Genomic DNA, 21,882 nt, shown 5'->3' on the forward strand with positions numbered 1-21,882 from the left:
TAGACTGTGCTTGTAAGACCTAATGATGTGTACAAAATAACATGCAGATTATTTTTGTGTTTGACAAGCAACACCCCTTCCCATTTTGGTATGGTACCTGGAATGTCTAGATCACAATGGGATCATTTCACACTTATGTTCACTTTATTCCCAAATGTCAAACTTGTGCCCCCTCTTTAAGCACGATGGTGTCATATAGCACAATAAAATCCAGTTTTCTTTAAACAGTCCTGCAGCACCAGCAAGAGGGATCAGAGAACAAACCTTAGTGTGATGATGTCAGATTGAGTTGAGAGACCTATTTTGATTTCATTAACTAGACTGCCCATTAATATCAATAAACAACTACTCAAGTTCTTGTTCGTAATACTGTACGAGCAGAAGAATACCTTCTTTTTGATCATATAAGTATAGTACCGCAACTAACCTTATATCTCTTTTTACATCCTGGAACTGGACACGCAAAAGGCTTCTCGTCGCCGCCATTCATACACATAGAGCTCAGGATGGCCTCAGAGCTGATGGCACTTTCTGTGGTCCAAGACTCGTCACTGTCTGATTCCTCATAGTCTACTTCCTCTTCGTCGTATTCACTTCCTTGAAAACCAATGCACAGAAAGAAAATAAAGTTAAATCCCACCCACTATACTTTAACCTGTAGAACAACTCAAACAGTCTCTCCAGGCGTACAATGCCTGCAGAAAAACATATTCAATTAAATAAAGTCCTGCTACACATTTAACTGCAGGGAGAGAACAAATTTACTCCCCTTAAATAGCTCAGGCATCTGATGTTAATGTACGACCATGAACAGTTAAACAAACAAGCATTAAAGACTCCATCAGGTATTGATTAACGGCTCAGCTTCAACACCTCTTGCAGAACAGGAGTAAAATAAATAGCACTAGAAAACATTCCCTTCTAATAAGCCCACAGTTGGTTATTTAGGGCCTTTTCAGTGAACAACACAATCATGAGGAGCATAATTCTGCAGATAATAAACTGTGTAAAATCATATGTTGACAAGTCTTAATGCATTTACTAGCCCTGTGGAGGGAGTAGGAATTATAGCACAACATTAATAAGAGTTACAGCAATTATAGTTGCGAGGTTCAGTCCCTCAAGTGTGAGAAAGAGCAGCATTGTTCCGGCCGACCTTGCCTGTTCACAGCACGCGGGTACTCAACTTGTTCAACACACCTGGTGCTCGTTTTCTGCATCTCATCTGAATGCATTTTAATAAATATTAATCAAACTGTCCGGTTGAGAAATACACCAGGGACCCAGAAAGCCAGCATTTATAGCAGTCCCACAGTAAGCTCTCAGCGATGGGAGCCAACTTCACCCTGTCCCATAAAGATCAGGTTCTTGGGAGAGACGTTCCAAATATTTGTAGAAATAACAGGAACTGTTGATCGAAAACCAGCCAAAGAAGCCGTGTGCTGAAGGACATACCAGTAGGTGCACCGTGAGGGAGATTTAAACATGATGCAACCTGCCTTGGAAGAAAAGCTCGGTGATAGGAACTCAACAAAGCCCTGGCAGCCTACTGAAACTGATAATTCAAGAGGGTGCTAGAAATCTTCTCCCAATGAAGGAGTACAATCATGGGTACGTGTCCAGTAGCCACATAATAGAGGTCAATTGTGCACTGGGAATTTTTCTCCCAGCATCGCAGGGACACTATCAGGGCTTTGCATGCAAGACCACAACAGTGTACACAGTGGTGGCACAGTGATGTGATGCTTCCAAAGTTTAGCGATTTCAAGTAAAACACCATTTTGTAAATAAATCTGTGACTGGGTATTTTCCAAAGGCCCAGCTTGTTCTTAAGTTATTAATGCCTGGGAAAGTAAGCCGGTCAGAATGCTACAGCTAAGGATGATGCTGCTGGCCTGAACAGCTGCTTCCTCAAGCGGGAGAATTTCTTTTGGAGTTTGGTGCACATTGTTGCTCAAGTTGGAGTCTAATCAGCCCACTCCAGAGGAAATGCAGTCTTGTCATACAAGTGAGAATAAATTATGTTGTCTCTTTCACATCTCATTTAATTTGACCAGCCAATGCAAAAATGTGATACAAACATTTAGGTGGAAGCGTTTGTTCTCCGGTACTCGATTGTCACAATCAAACTATATTTCCAGGGTATCCACTCAAGATACAGTTGTATGCAATGAATCTAAATCAAGACATTTTATGATTGATAGTGGTTATCAAGAAAACTAGCACGATCCTGCCCTCTAGCACATGCCTCATTTAACAGGGAAAGCTAGTACATTTCAGATCCCCTGAACTTTACTAAAACATGGCCTCGTACATATCGATACAAGCAGTGTCACATTAACAGCTGATGAGGTGCAAAGCTTTAGGTCCCAAAATCAGTGCAGCAATAACTCGACCTTACCTTAGTATTTGCCCTATGTGAGCACTGCACTAGAACAGTTTACCACATGCACACTGACGATGTTTCAGTCCTCTTCATAAAGATACATATGTACAACAAAGCCTAAATATTTCCCTGCCTCACAATTACAAAATACAGATTTTTTTCATTCAAATAGAGGACACTTGTTTCAGTGAAATCACTATAGATCATATAGCTTAAACTCAGGGTGCAGATTTTATTTCATTAGGAAAAAACGCTGTTCCAGTACTGTAGTTGAACCGTTTACACCTTACCAAGTCGGTATGGACCACAACCCATGTATATATTTGTGCAGGTATCTTAAAGAACGTATAAAGGTGCAGATACAATATAACAATGCATTGAAGCCACTGTAATGAAAATTCATTTTTATCTATAAAATTAGTTATATTCACATGTAGGTGGCAACATTTTAAATTGATTGCTGTGGCAGTGACTTTATAAATTGTACGAATAAAAATGACTCTAGTATTTTCACAATTTACAGAAAAGCATAACAAAGTTAAATAACGTTATTAGTTTTATATTTTGAGTTTTAACAGCGGTTTAGAATACCATAAGAAACGTCACAAAGATCCTTTTATTAAAAAGGAAATAAGAAAAAAAGAGGAAGGCCTCCTCAGTGAAATTACCTAAGGTAATTTTTACTAAAATGCTTTACATCAAGTTCAGTGCAACAAGCAGCTAAAATGGAGGCTTTTTCAAATACAGCCACTGTTCTCAGTATGCACTATATACTTCTATGTGCTAACAAATGTCTCATTGCCTTGGAAAGTCGAACAGTGGCTTCAGCTAAGATGAGGTAATGTCCAAGACAGAAGGACAAAAGGCACTGGCAAAGTCAATAGGTCTGGCATTGATCTTTTGGCTTTGTCGATGCTTGTTTTATTATTGTTTTTTGTAAAACTGTAGTGCTGGGTAGTCCTAGCCAATGTAAACAACATATTTTCTAAAAGCAAAAATATTTTTCGGTCTCAAGAAGGACACAATGGCATAGTAGTCTCGGGGACTGAAGGGACCTACTTTGTGTACAGATATTCTTTTTATGAAAGAGCAAAATGCAGTCACTCAGAGTAAAGTTAGCCAACAGCTGAAGTGGGCAGACCATTAGTCATGTTGTATGCCGCAGCGAGTGGAATCAAAAAGTTAATGGCATAATAAAAGACCAATTGATGAAGAGTACTGGCTGAAAGCCATTATAAGTAAATATATATATATATACATATATAATTTTTTTTTTGTAAAACTAAAAGGTCTTGCCTATCACCAGACCTAACATCTTATTCAAACTCACTGTCTGTACTCTTTTTTTGCTTGAATAAGGGTATGTCCAAATTACACAAGGTTCCACAAAACATTATGGGGGTCATTCGGACCTTGGCGGTCCATGACCGCCATGGCGGAGTGCGGCGGAAGCACCGCCAACAGGCTGGCGGTGCTTCCTTGGCGATTCTGACCGCGACGGTAAAGCCGTGGTCGGAAAAGGGGAGCCGGCGGTTTCCCGCCAGTTTCCCGCTGGCCCAGGGAACCCGCCATGGCGGCGCTGCTTGCAGCACCGCCATGGGGATTCCAACCCCCTTACCGCCAGCCTGTTTCTGGCGGTGTCCACCGCCGGAACCAGGATGGCGGGAACGGGTGCCGGGGGGCCCTTGGGGGCCCCTGCACTGCCCATGCCACTGGCATGGGCAGTGCAGGGGCCCCCTAACAGGGCCCCACAAAGATTTTCACTGTCTGCTTAGCAGACAGTGAAAATCGCGACGGGTGCCACTGCACCCGTCGCACCCCTTCAACTCCGCCGGCTCCATTCCGAGCTGGCTTCATTGTTGAAGGGGCTGTCCCGCCGGGCCGGCCGGCGGTCTTCTGGCGGTCGCCCGCCGGCCCAGCGGGAAAGCCGGAATGACCGCCGCGGTCTTTTGACTGCGGTGCGGTCTTTCGGCGGGAACCGCTTGGCGGGCGGCGACTGCCGACCGCCGCGGTCAGAATGACCGCCTATATTTTAAACTTCAATTAGCAGAAATTAAAGTTGAAACACAAATATTCATTGGCTGAAATACAAATCAATCATGTTGAACACAAATATGTATTTTTAACATTTAAAATATCACTTTAGCCCTCATTACAAGTTTGTTGGATTTTGGTGTGGGGTTGGTGGAGGGCTGGAATTGAGAATAACCACATCTACCCGGAGATACTGGGTCCTTTAACGTGCAGTTTTTTCCAGATTCGGTCTGGTCTGAGTAGGCAGAAGTGCCAGCCTGAGGGCCAGTGGGGGCGGGAGTCAAGGAAGACTAGCGCGTGTCTTGGAGCGGGCTAAGAGATGTATTGTCTGTTCACCCGTGCTGCTATAGGGTGGTTGGGTTGGGTTTGCTAGGATGCTGCTAGGATGTGCTGCTGCCGTCTGCTTTTGTAGCGTCTGACAGGTTTTCTGTCTGCAAACTGGGAATAATCCGGTCCAGGGTTTATGGACATGATCACTCTGGGCCCAAAGATACTTGTAATGGTGGAAGGTGGAATTTCACTTGGAGTCATTGCTTTGGTTGGCATTCCACCACTCATAATGAGAGACTTTGATGGGATCAGGTGAAATCGCGCCTACTAAGGACTTCCCACAATTATTATCACTAATCTGCTTTTTTTTCGATGTAACGTACTCCACCTATTGGGTAACAATCGTTGAAAGGAGATGGCTGCAAAAGAACAGGCGATTTTGCCTAATGGGGCTCTTGCACGAGCTCTTGATGGCAAACTTCCTTCGTTGTGACTGTGTCTGGCCAAGAGCTGTTTATTACCCGGCTCTTGAAGCAGAGTGTACCTATGCGTAACCTGGATTTCAACACAAATTCCTGCGATAGCATCTAACAAGGCCGATCTTGGCGACTGAAAACATTTGGACCACACAGCACAGACGCAACACAAAGCAATTATTCCCATCAATCTCTCAACGTGCTTTATCCCGTGTACTTGAAAATCTTATGAGGACTTGCACAGTAAAATATGCTGGCAACGTTTAGCATCTCATTTGCTAAAAACAGACTGTTCAGCTCAGTGATCCAAATCTTCTTACATAGGCTTCGCTCTCATTTTGCTCTCTGCTACGTGGTCAGGGCCAGGGCTCCTCCAACTAAACTTTGAAACTGTTCTTTAACAGAAAAAGCGAATTCAAACCACTTGAAGTTTCTTAAAACTCTGTGACGTTCTGACGTCGGATGTGGGGCGCTGACTAACCTTTCTTAGTGATTAAGTAAAACTACCTTGAGACTCATTAATGATGTTTTATTCCTAAAGACTAACACTGCTATATTTTAGGAAATTAATTGGACAGTACCTGGTCATATTCTAGGAATTATATGGAAGAAACGCTATTCAGCAACATATTAGGATGTATTGACCCTATGTATGCATGCATGTATTTATTTATTTAATTTGGGGGCTGCTAAGCACTGCATATCACTTGAGGTAGCTTCAGAGCGATTTGGGATATGAAAACATGTAAGTAGGAGATGGAATAATGATTCTGTAGGAACCAATGAATCAGCCAGCAGGAGGAAGGAATCTGCTGGAGAGAGCCCTCACCTAATTATGCCAAAGTATGGTGACAAAACCCAGGAGGAAGACCAACAAAGTCCAGGTACACTGAAATGACAAGGGCAAAAGCTGAGCTTAAGTGTCTGACTGGCATCTATTAGGTTCATGTAACATGAAGTGACCTACAAAGCAACAGAGCTCCGAACGGTGGTTTACATACAGAGAGGACGGTCTGCATGGATCAGGGTTCTCCAACATTTTGTATGGTAAGAGCTACTCGTGCTCGGTGGAAGTCACCCCAAGCTACTATTATTTTTAAAGTCTTAATGCTGACCACCTCATAGAAGATTACATTAGCGCCCAACCATATGCAATATTATTAGCAGTGATCATCTCAGTGCACGAGGCACAGTTTTCAGCAGGAATGCAAAGAGTGTCTTATCAATGTGGAATGCCTCTACATAGATAATGCATAACAGTCATAGGTGCAGTCCACCTGGCACCAAGTTATGAATACGTCTCCCCAAACACCAGCTCTAGAGTTCTGAAAATGCACACATTGGCATGCCAAATACACACTTCAGTTTTGATATATAATAATGTAATCAGCCATGCAGTAGGTTCTAATTTGTACGGCAGGACTGTACTCAGGGGATCTACTTACAGGTAGCTGCAGAGGTACCAGTAGCCCACAAGCTACTCATTGGAGACTCCCGCCGTGGATAGAGTTCAGGATAGGAATTGAGGAAGAAGAACAGAACAGACGGGGGTGGAATTAGTGCTAGAGAGAGCAGCCCAGGAAAGGATGAAGTAGGGGGGCTACGTTAGAAGAGAGAACGGGTAAGGAAGGTGGGCTTTTCTTCAGTAAGAGCTGTTTGACCTGGCATACGATCTCAGGACATCAGATACCACACTCACCCTAACACAAAGTATCACTTCTAATTTCAAAGATTTTATATTGTTTTATAACATATGTTACAATGAACATTCACCATGTACACAGGAGGAATGACATAATTTGCACATGAGCACCAACTTCTTTTCTTTTTACCTATTTATTTCAAGATATTAATATGAAATGGGTGAGTAAGAAAGTAAGGAAACAACAAAGCCCCAGGAAACATCAATGCCACACTTTTCACCATTTCGAATCTTCTCCCCCATCAGTAACTCAAAAATTAGGTCCATGAATTAGAGGACAATCCCATATGCCCAGGTTTCTGGGCCCTACCCCGTCCTGCTAAAAAGCTGTAGCTACCACTATCTTTCCAGCCGGCTCCACCATCAGAAACAATACTTTTGCGGCTGGCCGGCTTCCAAATAACTGTCAGCTCCGTGGAACCAGACGGCACTTTACTTGGTGGGGGGCTTTCTGCCTTACACCACTGTCATGCAAAGTATGGGGGTCCCAGGAAGGCATAAACAATCAATGTCCACCAGGCCCTGGAAGAAAATTTGTAGTGCCTCAGGGACACTGATTTTTCATTCTGCAAAAAATAAAACCCCAAATCTCCACTGTGAAAAATGCAAAACAATGCTGCCTTGTCAATCATGCTGCAACTGATTAATTTCCTCGAAAGTGTTTCTGCCCTGTTGGTAAAGGCACTGTAAAATTTCACCCCATACATCTGGGATCTCTAATTACATCAGCTGGATCACCGCAGTCACCGGCAGTGAAAAGGCCTACACAGCCTAAATAGTTAGGCAGCCTGCAGACAGGATCTAAAGGAACCCCTAGTTTCTTAGGAAATTTATGGTATGCATCAACAATGGTGAAAGTATGACTGCCACCATTAAATTGTATCTGTAGACTTTTAAGCTGTTGCTATACTGACTGTATTGCATCTTCACAGCCATGAGGGTGTTCCTAATCAACATGTTCCTATAATAGCAGCTTACAACGTAGGCTAGTTTGCAGTATCAACCAGTATCATATTCACAAACCTAAAGTCATTCTGCTTAGGGTTTTTTGCCCCTTCTCAGAGACAAAAGTCTCTGTTCGCAAACTTACTCTAAGTCAAAATATCGAACAGCATTGTATGAGTAGATAATATACACCAAATGCTTCAGGCTCCTATATGCATCCAGCCCTGGTAGACCCAGCCTTCTTACATTTGTGGCTTTGGTCTTCATTTCTAACTTCCATCTTGGTAATTAGCTGAAATATGGATGTAGGAACTTTCTGCTGGAACTTTTCAAAGGAATTCCGCAAGTATTTAACCATGGTCCACCTTTCTTGGAGATCCTTTATTGCAATTAGTATACTATTATTTTAGTCCTTTCAACTTAGCCTGTGAAGCTACGATCCAGTACTTTTAACTGTTTTAATGTACAAAAGCTTTATGAGGTATTGACCTACTTAAGCTTTCATTAGTCTTCCCATATCTGAATCCTTTTTGGTGGTGCAGAGGTCATACACCATAATATTTCAGTGTCTCTGGAGCTTACACAGGGACATTAGCCCACCTTTTCAATAGGGACTGATCATGGCTGTAAGTCCATTAGGAAGCCTTTTGTCATGTGGCACCCTGCGTGGCACTAGACCCCCGAGGACTGATGCTTCTCGGTATACCCCCTGGACAGTCTTCTCTTTCCATCCCCAACCAGGCTCCTTAGGCAGCCCAGCTTTGGCTCTTTTGAGCATCTCATGATCTCCTCTATATGTGGTCCTTCCTCTCAGTTGTCTGCAGGCAGCAGGGTTCAAATCTGGCATCTAGAGGTGTGTCTTTGCAAAGGGAAGTTCAGGCGTTGTAATATTTTGTGGATGACTGGTGTTCTTTGGATTGACTTCAATTAACGTCCAGCACAGCAGACCTTCATCTTGCTAATACTGGTATCAACAGGCATTGTTTAAGCATGCTCACCTTTTTTAAGTTTGGCATCTAGACAACATTAGTTATCTCAAGAGGCTCATGTAATTTAAAAACAAATCACAAATACTTCTCTCTCTCTCTATATATATATATATAGATAGCTATATATCAATATATATCTATCAATATATATATATATATATATATAGATAGATATATCAAAGATTAAAGTGACTTTAGTTTTAGGTTTTAAAATAACACTAAAACTAACATTTAAACAAAACACTGACATTCACTAGTTATATTTTACTGAGCTAATACACGACCTGTTAAATGGCATTACTGATGACATCTCAAATTACATTATTGGTGACATCACTGATGACATGATCCAATTAATCTGACCGTTTGCTATACGCTTTTCATACTGGAAGATATTCAATGAGGTACACTTAGAGCCAATTTTCCATAACCTCTGTGGTGCTACTGAGTGCAACATGCAGAACATAAAGCATGTCTGTGAAATCACCCACATTTAAAAGATATTAGGCTTTTTTTTGCTAGTATTCAGGTGAGTTTGAAGCGTAATGGCTCTGTAGACATTCTTTTTGCAGTTTTATATAGCAAAAACGCGACTGGAAGGTATTGGAGTGCTTTACATGAGCACCAGTTACATTACACAAGGACACATTTATTTTTTTAGGCATGGGGAGATTAAGGGCCTAATTACGAATTTGGGTGTCCCCAGGACCGCCGAACTCATGGTGCCTGTCGGACCGTTGTAATCCTGACCACCAGATTATGATCCTGCCGTTCAGACTGCCAGGAGACTGCGGCCTCTGCCGGGATCATGGATTTTGACAGGCTGGCGGTGGTCCAAGCCATCATCAGCCACGGCGCGATGTGCTGATCACAACTTTGTTTTCCGCCAGCCTTTTCATGGGGGGATCCCCGCCATGAAAAAGCTGGGAGAAAGCCAGTGCTGGGGGCCACAGAGGGGGCCCCCTTGCCAGCACCCTCTGGATGCACACTGTCTGCTATCAAAGACAATGCGCATTCCGAGAGTGCTGTGTGCACTGGCATTGTCCTCAGGCCAATGCTGCTGCACTGTTTCCACCGAAATGACTGGTGGAAACATTGTATTATGACAGAGGGTGAGGCCACCGGCTTGACGGTCGCCTCACCCTAGACGTATTGAAGTTGTGGAGGTTCAACCGCCCAACTCATAATGAGGCTCTAAGTGATTCGCCAAGAATCACAGGACGTTGAGCTGATACTGAAACTAGAACCTGATTCCCCAAGAATCACAGGACGTTGAGCTGATACTGAGACTAGAACCTGATTCCCCATTTCCAAAGTTGGTAGCTCTGGCCATTATACCACATCCTATCCAATCAATTTATGTGAGAGTAAACATACATGTGTAAATTACTTACAAGTGTACCTTAGCTTTGTGAATAGCCTCTGTAATCTGCCTATAAACAATAATATGATGAGCAATTTAATAAATATTAAATACTGGTCAACAGAGTGTTTAGTCATTATTTTCCTTAATGAGATGTACCTATTAAGTAAACCATTTGTCATAGATATTTAAGTCAACGGCTTCAGACATATGCATTAGGCACTGATAAGGCATACACAACCAGGTCCTTTGCACTACCTTTGTAGTTTGCAAAAATATCTTGAGTACAGCAGCAGTTCTTAACCTGTGGTCAGGGGACCGGTAGGGGTCCGCAACACCTACTCAGTGAGTCCGAGAAAGCTTAGACAATGATAAGTATAATATTAACAGGTTAAAATGTATGTACATAAAGAAGCAAAATATGCATTTTTAATGAATGCCTATTTTCCCAATTTACCTTTTGCAGTTCAAATCACTGGATTGTTCAGGCTGTGATTGCCGGATTCCAATAATGACTCAGTGGAAGTCCCTGATTTCCAGTAATGAATAAGTGGGGATCCACTGAAGTCTTAAGTCTTAAAGTCTTAAGGTTTAGAATCACTGGTGTACCCTATCAGAACAACACTTTCAATAATACTGCGACTTAAACCGTTTGTGAGTCACTCATACACTGTACATTCTGCGCCCAACCCCTGCATCAAAGAACCCCGTCAGACCTCACCCCACATTTTTCATTTTTTTTTAGACATTTTTATTGCTGTACCGTAGTACTCCTGTTGCACTGCTGCAAAGCATCGCCAACATGGTACCACAGGACCATGCATGCTTCACCTACAGAAGCTTAAGTGATCCTGCATTTTCAAAAGGGTGGTGTCTGTGCGACTGCTCCCTCAGTACCTCATGGGAGGGCTGCACTAGGCCCTGTGGGAGTACTGCAGGACCTGTGGCATGACAATTCATTTTTGTTTTTGGCTCCTAGAGGGTCCCTTCACAAGTGCCAGTGGGTCAGGGTATCCCTACCCTGCCCTTATGTGTTTTAAAAAAATACTTCAGGAGAAGGGGATTGAGACCCCGTGCCCTGTACTGGCTGCCCCAACATTTTCTTTTACATTCCAGGCATTCAATCAGATCATTTGCTAATGTGGGACCTGTACCAGTTCCACCATATAAGCGGATCAGAGACCCTTATTTTTTTAATTTGGAGTACTGTGGGACTCCCAAGGGACCAACCATCCAGAAATCACTATAGTTTTAACCATTTCATGATTACTCTGAGCACATCTTTTAAAGCAATTTTCTCGAAAATGGTTGAACCGGTTTACACAAATGACAAAAATCACACTTTTGGAGTGAAGTTCTAATTTTCTGCCATATTTGGGGTAATTCCATTTACCATCTTTTCTGTATCACTTTCCAAAATTTCATATTGGAATTAACATTAGACAATGATGTTTTGGGAACTCACCCTTTATCTTGGAACCATTTGAGAGATCACCCCTAAATGTTACAGGAAGGAGCTAAGGTGGATTAACTTATTTTGGAAAGTTCTGTGAAGGTTTATCAAATAGGTCAGAGTTATTACAGAAAGACAAATGCCCCACTCCATGGCCACCCAGACGTCACACTGGCACTTCTTACGGGCATCCTACATGCTGCGGCTTCTCTCATCCAGGGCCTTAAGAAATATGGTCACATCACGCCGATGTTAATGGAACGCCATAGGCTCTGCTTGTTGGCACACACCCTCATCATAACTAGTTGCATCATAAACAAAGCCATCTCAACCAGTACCCCTGCTTATCATGCAGACAAACTCAGCATCTCTGGTGAATCTCGACACACCCACAGCCAGGACACAATCAGACTGCAGACTGAGGGGCTGATTACGAGTTTGGTGGGCCTAAGACCGCCAAACTCGCTGTGGCGGTCAGACTGCCAGATTACGATCCTGGCGGTCTTACCACCAAGAGACTGCCGCCACTGCCGGGATCACGGATCCTGATGGGTTGGCAGTGGTGAAAGTCATGGTCAGCTATGGCAGTGCGGAGTTCGGCACTGCCGTGTTGATCACAACTTTCCTTTCTGCCAGCCAGGGTCCCCGCCATAAAAAGGCTGACGGAAAGGCAGAGTTGGGGGTCACAGGTGGGCCCCTGAACTGCCCATGGCCATGTCTTGGGCAGTGCATTGCCAGCACTCTCAGGATGCGAACTGTCTACATTGAAGACAGTTCGCATTCCAATGGCACTGTGTGCAAGGGCACTGTCCTTGGCTCCCTGAGAGAGCCAAGGTCAATGGCACTGCACTGTTTCCGCCAGTCACCCCAGCGAAAACATGGTAATACGACGTTTCCGCTGGTCAGCCTGGTGGTGGTGGGGCCACCGGCTTGACAGCTGCCTCCGCACACCATGTTTGAGTTCAGTCTGTTCAACCGCCAGACTCATAATCAGGGCCTAAGTAGTGAAAAAAGAAAAAACAAGACATCAGGCCTTTTCCATCTATGTTTTCAGGACTAAAGCTGCTCCAATTTAGGAGAAAGACTCATCTGTTTAAAGAACATTGCATCACAATTCATTAACTATCTGCAACCCAGTTCCCTCTCCACTTACTTGTATTTAATGAATGTCTTTGTCCAGTTAAGGTTCTATGGTGCTTTTTGGTTCGGTTTGTGCTACAGAAATATATATATATTCACTGAAAAAACCAGAGGTTACAGGAATGTTATAGTTAGGTTATGAATTTACGTGTGCAAAACCATAGAAGTTCAGCAGTTATAGTTAGAGTTCTTTAAAGTAACTATAACTAGTGCGCTAAGGTAACTATAACTTGCACCCTTGCCATGCATTTATCAATAATTTTATTGCAAATGTTGTAGTGATCATATCAAAGATGCCATACAAAATCTCATCAATGATATAATATGTGGAGTAATTAGCTGTGAATGGGTAAGGCGCGAGTTATAGTTACCTTAGCTCGCAAGTTATAGTTAATTAAAAGAACTCTAAGAATAACTGCTGGATTTCTATGGTTTTGTACAAGTAAATTCAGAACCTAACTATAACGTCCCAGTAACCTTTGTTTTTTTCAGTGCATTCCAATTTTTTTTTTTTAACTTAAAGCCATTATAAGTACTATACACTATTCCAACCCGTGCCACACAGGATCAAAGGCTGTGTGCCGCCGGGGTTGGTCGCAAGGTCTGGCCTGCAGCCAGGCTTTGCAGCCAAGCCCTTATTACCACCCAGTTCCACAACACGCACGTCCTTTGGCTGTGGGCAGCGGAGGTTGGCCACAGGGCGTATCTATCAGTTGATCTGTGAGTGGGTTTGCGAGTGTTTGAGTGGGTCTGAAAGTGGGTGTGTGAGTCTGAGTGGGTGTGAGGAGGTGCATGATTGTCTGAGTGGGTGTGTGAGTGAACGCACGAGTCCCTGAGTGCACGTATGAGTGAATGAATTAGTGTATGAATGAGTCTGTGTTTTTTTTTTTCAAAAGTATCCATATTCACGAAGAACTCGCGAATGTTCATGAATATCGTGCATGGTGATGCAAAATTATTTTAAACCCATAATTTGCACCTAAAACACACATATATCACACCCCTGGGGTCAGGGTACCGTCACCCTGGCCCTTTATGCCACTTTCAATTTGGATTTTCACCCCCAGGGACAGTGTACCGTGAAATAAAATGGCAGCCGCAACTTTTGTAGTCAGGCTGCGGTCAGCCAATTGCAACACTTCTTCTTGCACATGTATTTTGCAAATTATTCACGGCCAGAGATAAACAAATTTATTTTCCCTTAAAATCTAAAAAACTACTGAACAGATTCACGCTAAGTAAGCGAAAGCGTAATCTGCGTAGAGACAGCTAGCTTTCTGCCAAATTTGGTGTTATTCCATCCAGTGGTTTGACCTGTAGTTGTGTCTAAAGAATCCTTTGGGAATTAACATAGGAAATGAAACGTTTTTTAAGCCCCTTTTTCTCAGCCCTCGCCTGACAGATCACCAACAACAAGAATCACTGCAACACTTTTTTGGGAAAATTTCATAAAGATTCATTAAATGGTGCCAAGGGTATAGGCAAGTAAAAAAATGCTTTTTCGATGGAAACATGGTCCTAACTATAACTACCTCGTCGTGACCGCCACTAGGTAATATCTATCTATCTATCTATCTATCTATCTATCTATCTATCTATCTATCTATCTATCTATCTATCTATCTGTTAATTCAGCCAGAGTACCCTCCGTTGAGGGGTCCACCCAAGAAAAGTCGCAGCCTCAGCGTCTTCAGGCTATATTGTTTTATTTTAATGAATGGCAACCAAACACCTGATGCGTTTAGGAGACAAAGTCTCCTTGTTCACTGGTCATACCTTGTTCCCAGGTTAGGACAAAAACCAACTGTGTTTCCTTTTTATCACCAATAGTGCTTTACAAATTAAACATTAAAACGGACTATGAAACAAACTTAACTACTTTCTACTGCAACAAATGCGACAATTTTAAATTAGCGACTAACATAAGTAACACATAACAAAACTTCCAATTACATTCTCGATTGCTGTGATATCACATTGGAAATTATACTTTATCCAAGCAATGTCCAGTAAATTATCCAACTTGCATTACAAGGTGGCTTCCAAATTACCTGTAAAAAAAAAGAAAAAAAAAGTACCTATCGGAATGTCACCCAGCATGTTGTATGGTGCTCTGATATTGTGTCTGCATAACCATTCCAATAGAAGGTTTATGACTGAATACCATGGACATTGTCATTTGCAAACAATTTCCTAGAGGCCAAAAAGTTTGGTCTGCCATGTGACCGAGGGCAGCATTGCTGCCAGCAGTGTGGTGGTAGGGAGATCGGTTAAGGGGGAGGTGATATGGTGGGTGGAGGGGAAGCTAAGCATATACATCTAGTGGCTGAATTATACAATGTGAAACCAGAATACTTGTAACTAATCCAGGCTTCCCCACTTAACAAAATAGTGTGATCCTGGGCAATTGTTTTATTTCACTTTCCCTCTTTTTCGCTCATTATCACATATAAGATGACCTTGAAATACCTATTTCAGGATGTGTGATGTACAAAACCTTTTTACTGTGTCCGATTTAATAAACTCTAATGTTGTTCATGTATAATAGGAATCCAGGGCACCCAAAGAGTGCATGTAACAAATGACTTGCCTATTAGCTCAGTATTGGCATTGTTGTCAGGAAAAGGGGAAGAATTAACGTTTCTAAATTCAGGACTAAAAAAAATATATATAACTTTTAATAAATGCTTCTCAATGCACTAATACATTCTGATGTACTAAGGAGAGACGGTTCTGCATGTTAACGAATTACACTTTTTTAATTTTTAAGAGACTTTGGGCCTGATTTAGAGTTTAGCAGATGGGGTTACTCCATCACAAATGTGATGGATATCCCATCCGCTGTATTACATTTCCATAATATTTTATGGAAATCATAATACGGCGGGCAGGATATCTGTCACGTTTGTGACAGAGTAACTCATCCGCCAAACTCTACATCAGGCCCTTTATCATCTTTTTACACTTTTGTTGCAAGATGTCTTTAAAAATGTAGGTGTTTCTAAAGGTAAGCAATGCAGGACACCCTAGTTACTTCCTTTCTTTAACTTCAATTAACCCTTTAAATAAATGATTGTCTACTTATTTGACACATTTTTTATGTTCGTGCTAAGTAGAGTGAAAGCAGCCCAGTGCTGCTGTTGACTGGGTGAGGGGTGGGGGTGCATGTAAAGGTCAGAAGGGCTGCATACGGCCCCCAGGCTGTACTTTGAGTATTGCTGCAATAGACATTCATTGCACCAGCGTAGCTGCAAAGTTAATGTGTCCTCATGGGGTTTTTGCCACAGGTGAATCTACAAAAGAAGTAACTGAACTGTGGTTACAGGTGAGTAATTATTTCGATTATATAGAGTGTGCACAGAATTTGAGAGGGAACAATCTACTAACCTTGTTATGGAAGAGAGGATGACATTGGCTGCAAAATATCACACAAGTCCCTGTGTGAGAATTGTTTCTCCCTAGTTAAAAGTTAAATATGATAAAGGACACCTCTAAATTTACTGAGAGACTTAGATTCACATGACATTCTAGACACCTTTACATGGCTGATGAACGGAGGGATTTCACCAATGAAAATGATGCATTCACAAACAACGGTATGCAGAACCACTGTCTTCTTAAGGTAAATATACATACTATCAGTTCTAGAATAAAGTAAGCGTTAGCCTTAGAATAAGCTTGTCCTTAAAGATCTTGAGATATGGTTCCCTGACATAAAAAGGAGGGATTTCACCAGCGAAGATGATAAGATGATGGATCCGAAGGTGGCACTACTGCGTCTAAAGGACGAGTTGGGGGGTCTCAAGGAGATTGAGCATTAATTGGACTGGCAACTCTGGTGGCCTAGGGAGACATTCCGAACTCGGAAACAACTTTCCCTGACGATTTGAAGCAAAGGTGTGCTGGTATAGACTGGTGTGCAAAACAGGAGGAGTCAATCTATGTTGCACGGGGATGTCCTGCAAAAGTCTCCAAGATTTGGAGTTCATGGCAGGAGTACTATGGTTTGTCTTCAACGCTGAATTCCTCACCAAGTTATGTGGTTTGATTTATGGTGGGTGGTGAACGGGGGAGATAAGAGAGGGACTGGGACTGAATATAAGGACCTTTGTAATTGTTTTTTTTTTTTTACAGTATTTATATTTTTTCTATCAAAACTTAATAAAGTTTATCAAGAAAAAAAGATGATGGATCTAGAAAAAAATGTATACAGAACAACTGGCGTCTTAAGAAAAGCATACAAAATCACTTCTATCATGAACTCAGGTTTTGGCCTAAGAATAACCTTGTCCTCAAAGATCTTGAGATAGGGTTCCCCAACATAAAAACCCCGAATCTCACTAACACCCCTTGCCTGCAGTATTGGTTCCCTCTCCTTTGTCAATGATTCTAAAGCAAATTGAATAACCTGCTGATTACCAGAACTTGAAGACTGATGTAGCAATATTCTTCTGCATAGCAGAGGCCTGTTCTATCAGTCCGCCCTGCCCCCTCCTTACCTTGAGAACCAATGTGAGAATCAGGGGAATTTAAGAAAATACCTCAGAAAAGAATCTTAAACATGTCCATTAATAGTCTGCCTCCACCAGATTTCCCGGATACCAATCCCTGCTATGAATTAATGGTATTCCTTCATGTTTGTTGAGAACATGTCAAGGGGAAGAGCCTCTAGCAGCTGGAGACTTGCAATAGCCGGTGGTCCTCTAGCTCCCATGCATGGCAAATATTTTTCTCTCTGTATCAATTTAGATCAACTGTGAAGCTTTATCAATATTCTAGCAAACTGGACCTCACTATCAAATTGCATGTCAAAGATACATACTTGGAAACTAAGCCTAAGGTAGATGCTGCGGAACCAACCCAGTTGACCTAGAATGGCATTGCCCAGTTGTTTGAATCGTGAGGCTATCCGTTACCATATTAGTGGTGAAAGTGGAAGGCAATACATTTTGTCCACATAAGCTGTTGCTTGCTTTGGCTTGTATGTCTTCTAGTACCATGGCCAGGAAGGGTCTGATGCCTCTTCCGTATGATGTATGTGCCCAGGATAGAAGGTGCATGGGAAGTGTTAGCAATGTTAGCTTCTCCGAGCTCAGGTTTTTTCTGAATGCACCTCAGGCCCACACTGCATGTTCAGGGCTAAATTCTGAGGTCAGCGAAACAACTAGTAATTGTGTGATAAATATTAATTAGTAAACTGATAGGTCACAGCAGGTCAAACCTACCAGATTTTATTGGGGCTTAAAGGCACGTAAAAAGGTGAAACCTGTAGAACTTTGAAATTGTAATACGGACCGTACATGCTATGCCTCGTTTGCTATTTGAAAACGGAGGTACTTATCATACCTGGTAAACACCTCAGTCCGGGTAATGCTATTTACCAGGTATGGGAAATACCTCACCGAATTCTGCTTAACTTGTAATTAGGGCTTTTGTGCCTTCCTTTTTTGTGTGGAAGAACCTGAATAAAGGGTGGTTTTGCTTTGTTGTTTTTAAGCAGTATCAATACATCTGGCTTTGTCTGAATGGTGGGGCGAGATGTTGATGAATACGGTACCAAATTCTTATTTTTTATTCGACCACTGGCGGCCAAAGGCATAGCTAGAATCTTCAGAACACACAAACTCTCATCCCAAAGTTCTTTCTAAAACCAGTATAACTTCCACGGACAACCAAGGTTTTGCCTTGAAAACTTAAATTAATTTCATGCTGTACTGCTGGGAAAAGATCTGGTAGGCCTTAATCAATCTGAAAACCTTTTGTTAAAAGCAGAAATGTTTTTGGTTTCAAAAAGCACACATTGCCATGGTAACCCCTGGCACACAAGGGAACTATCTGTGTGGCTATGTGTTTCTTGTGAAAGGGCAGAATGCCATCACTCAAAATTAAATTAATGGTATGAGAGGGCTGCCTCACTGTACCATGCTATATGGGCAAATAAAACTAATAAGTGTTGAAATTAAAGACCAATGGATGATGAAGGCTGATTGGAAGCTGCTATAGGTATAATATACATACACTTTTAGTACAAATTAAAAGGTTATGACTAACACCAGACCTAAAGGGTTTCGTCAACTCCATCCAAGGGCAAATTTGCTGCTGTGTGCATGCAACAAATATAGGAGACATCCTTTAATTACACTAAAACTATGCTCTACAGACAGGGCTGCCTTTTTTAATGCAGATAGAAAAACAATAAAGGAATAAAAGGGTTGTAGAACCTCACTGCCAAAGGTGGATTCTGCTCATGTCCCCGTCATAAACTAATGCCAGCTGGAGGAATTAAATCGGACAGATGAAAGTGGGCCTTTCCTTGCATTCAAATATGGGATGTTAATTACAATCTGGCAAACTGTCCAAAGGATTTTCTTTTATTTGTTTTTATTTTGCTATTCACTTAGTGTCCTGGGTACAATTTGAAATAGTTGGACAACCGGAAAAAAATGAACATCTGCTAGGTGCTCATGCCTGTGAGTAGTAATGACCAACAGCCATAATTAATAGTACTTTAAATGTTACTTACAAAGTATGTAAACGGAGAACAGCAACAGACATTAGACACACAATTATTCCTCTTGCATGCAAAGGTTAGTTCTGTAGCTTGCTATAAGATATATAGGGAGAGACTAGGAAGAGAAATGTGGGCCTTATTTAAAATACAGCAGACTTTATTTCTGCAGGGTGATGAAGTAAAATACTTCGTCTTCCTGACAGAGTACCCACCCTCTGTATTTAGAGATGTCTACTGGCTCAGAGAACATCTCTTACCTTGGAAGGAACTGATGTGATGGTGGTTCCTGTCAATGCATTGAAAATCATGTGTACTGCTCTGTCAACATTACGAAGCCGTTTGGCACACTTTCAATTTCTTTGTTTACTTTCAGAAAGAAAATTCCAAGCAGGTTTTCTTTTTACATAAAAAATGACTGTCCCTCTCCATGGGGGCTGTCTCACCTAGTAGTGACAGATAGTGAAAACGGGCCATTTGACCGTCCACTCTACATCGGGTGGGCGGTCAAAAGGCCAAATCTCTGATGGCACTTACTCCATCAGGCTGTTATAGGTGCAGAGGAGTATCTTAGCGGCAGAGACAGAATAGTCTCCGCAGCTGACATACTGAAGGTCTGCTCGCCTTTAACCTGTTAGGTGCGGGTCACGACCAGTGGCCGACACCAGGAAGGGTATCAATAAATCCTCGGGTGCGTCGCACCCAAAGATTTATTTTTTTTTTTAAACCCCCCCCGGGAGACACGGAAGCTTCCGTGTCTCCCCCTGCCCCCCACCCGCCCCTTTGTGACGTCAGCGCGCCGCGACGTTGCAAAGGTGTTTTCCCCATCAAAGCAGGAAGCAGCCTTGCGGCCGCTTCCTGCTTTGATGGGGAAAACGGCCTTTCTCACGTTCGGGAAGGCCTCGTAAGAAAGGGGAGTGTCTCCCCTTTCTTACGAGGCCTTCCTGAAAGTGTTTCCTGGCCCCCGATCGCAGCACAGCGGAGGTCGAGGATGAGTCGTGCTGCTGAGTTCTAGATGCGTGTAGTTTGCGCTTGAGTTTTAGAGTGGTGCCGGCGTAGAGGGCGTTTCCGTAATCAAGCCTGCTGCTGATGTGTGCGTGAGTGACAGTTTTTCTGGTCTCTGTGGGGATCCATTTGAATGTTTTTCAGTATACGGAGTGTGTTGAAGCATGAGGAGGTGAGAGCGTTGATTTGTTGGGTCATCGAGGGGGAGGAGTCTAGGATGATGCTGAGGTTGCGTGCGTGGTTGGCGGGGGTGGGTGCAGGGCCTAGCGTGGTGGGCCACCATGAGGGGTCCCAGGTGTTTTTGTGTGGGCCAAAGAGGATTATTTCGGTTTTGCTTGAGTTGAGTTTCAGGTGATTGGCTGTCATATATATATCACTTTTGTCAATATGTGTGTGGTTTCCCTGGGGGGAAAAGGGTCCGACTTGTCTAGTGGCAGTTTTAGTGCCATAAAGAAGCGCAGAAGGTTTATATGCCTACTGCAAAGAGCAAATCTGTATTTTATGGAAATAGCTGAGTACATTAGCAAAGTCTATGGAGAGATGAAGGGCACTTTTGCTGGGTGGTAATGAGGGAATCCGAGGAGGAGGGAGTGGGAGCACCAATAATGATTGTTGGACTGGGCGCAGGAGGTGCTAAAGACTGTGACGAATGGTATGTGACAAGGTGTTTTTTGAGTGTCTTGAAAGTACGTGCTGATTGAGGGAAGAAGCGCAGGTAAGGTGGCCTCTACTGTTGCACGTATCTCACACACCATCGATTTTGTGACTGTCTACGTAGGCTAGTGTTTTAGAGCAACAGTTTAGCCAATAGCAGAGATGGCATCTTGATGGATGACTGCTGCCTACACTCGGGTTATAGAGGACCGCTCTGACATAGGATCAGAGACTGAGACATCAGATACTGAGACAGCATCTGAGGGATAGGACAATGGCGCAGACTCTGGGAGTGATTTTTCAGTCAGAGGAGTCCCATTCGATAACTCCTCTTCCAGTACATTATGAGGGAGGTGATGAGGACAGTCCTGCTGTCCCTTCGCAAGCTGTTTGTGCAACTGGGTAATAGTGGGTTAGGTCAACCCAGAGAGCAGGTGAATGCGGCGGCAAGCAGAGAGAGAGTGCTCTCTTGGGAGCTCCCCAATTTAGTTCAGCCCCAAATTCCACCACCCAAATCATATTGTGGAGACATCAAAATTATCCATGGCAAAACAAACTGGTTTTGTAAGGCAGGCACCTGTGTTTTTGGTCCTGGATTCGGCGGCCATATAGAGAAACACACTAAACCCAAACATTTCTGGAAACTAGACATTCGGGGGAGTCCACAGAGGTGTGACTTGTGTGGCTTCCCCAAAGTTTTCTTACCCAGAATACCCTGCAAAGCTGAAATGTTGAAAAAAAACTCAATTTTTCTTGCATTTCTGTCACACAAACTACAGGAATATGCTGGGATCCACAATATTCCTACCAACCAGTGACTCCTCACCTGTCCTGATAAAAACACTACCCCACTTGAGTGCCTACACCTAGTGTCTGTGTCAGGAATGGATCACCCCAGGGTCAACAGCTGCCTCACGTAAGGACCAACATTGACCGTTGTGTGATCTATTCCTGTCG

The 21,882-nt window shown here is 42.8% G+C and overlaps 1 protein-coding gene across 1 annotated transcript in view; it reads right to left on the reverse strand.

The window, feature by feature from the left end:
* JAZF1 (JAZF zinc finger 1) overlaps positions 1 to 21,882 on the reverse strand; it is a 620,003-nt gene that overhangs the window by 60,839 nt on the left and 537,282 nt on the right. Inside the window, exon 4 of the mRNA XM_069211451.1 lies at positions 428 to 597. Coding sequence (XP_069067552.1) covers positions 428 to 597 — 170 coding nt within the window. The remainder of the gene's footprint in view (positions 1 to 427; positions 598 to 21,882) is intronic.

This window comes from Pleurodeles waltl, chromosome 10 (genome assembly GCF_031143425.1).
Source record: "Pleurodeles waltl isolate 20211129_DDA chromosome 10, aPleWal1.hap1.20221129, whole genome shotgun sequence".
In the NCBI taxonomy this organism is placed as follows: domain Eukaryota; kingdom Metazoa; phylum Chordata; class Amphibia; order Caudata; family Salamandridae; genus Pleurodeles; species Pleurodeles waltl.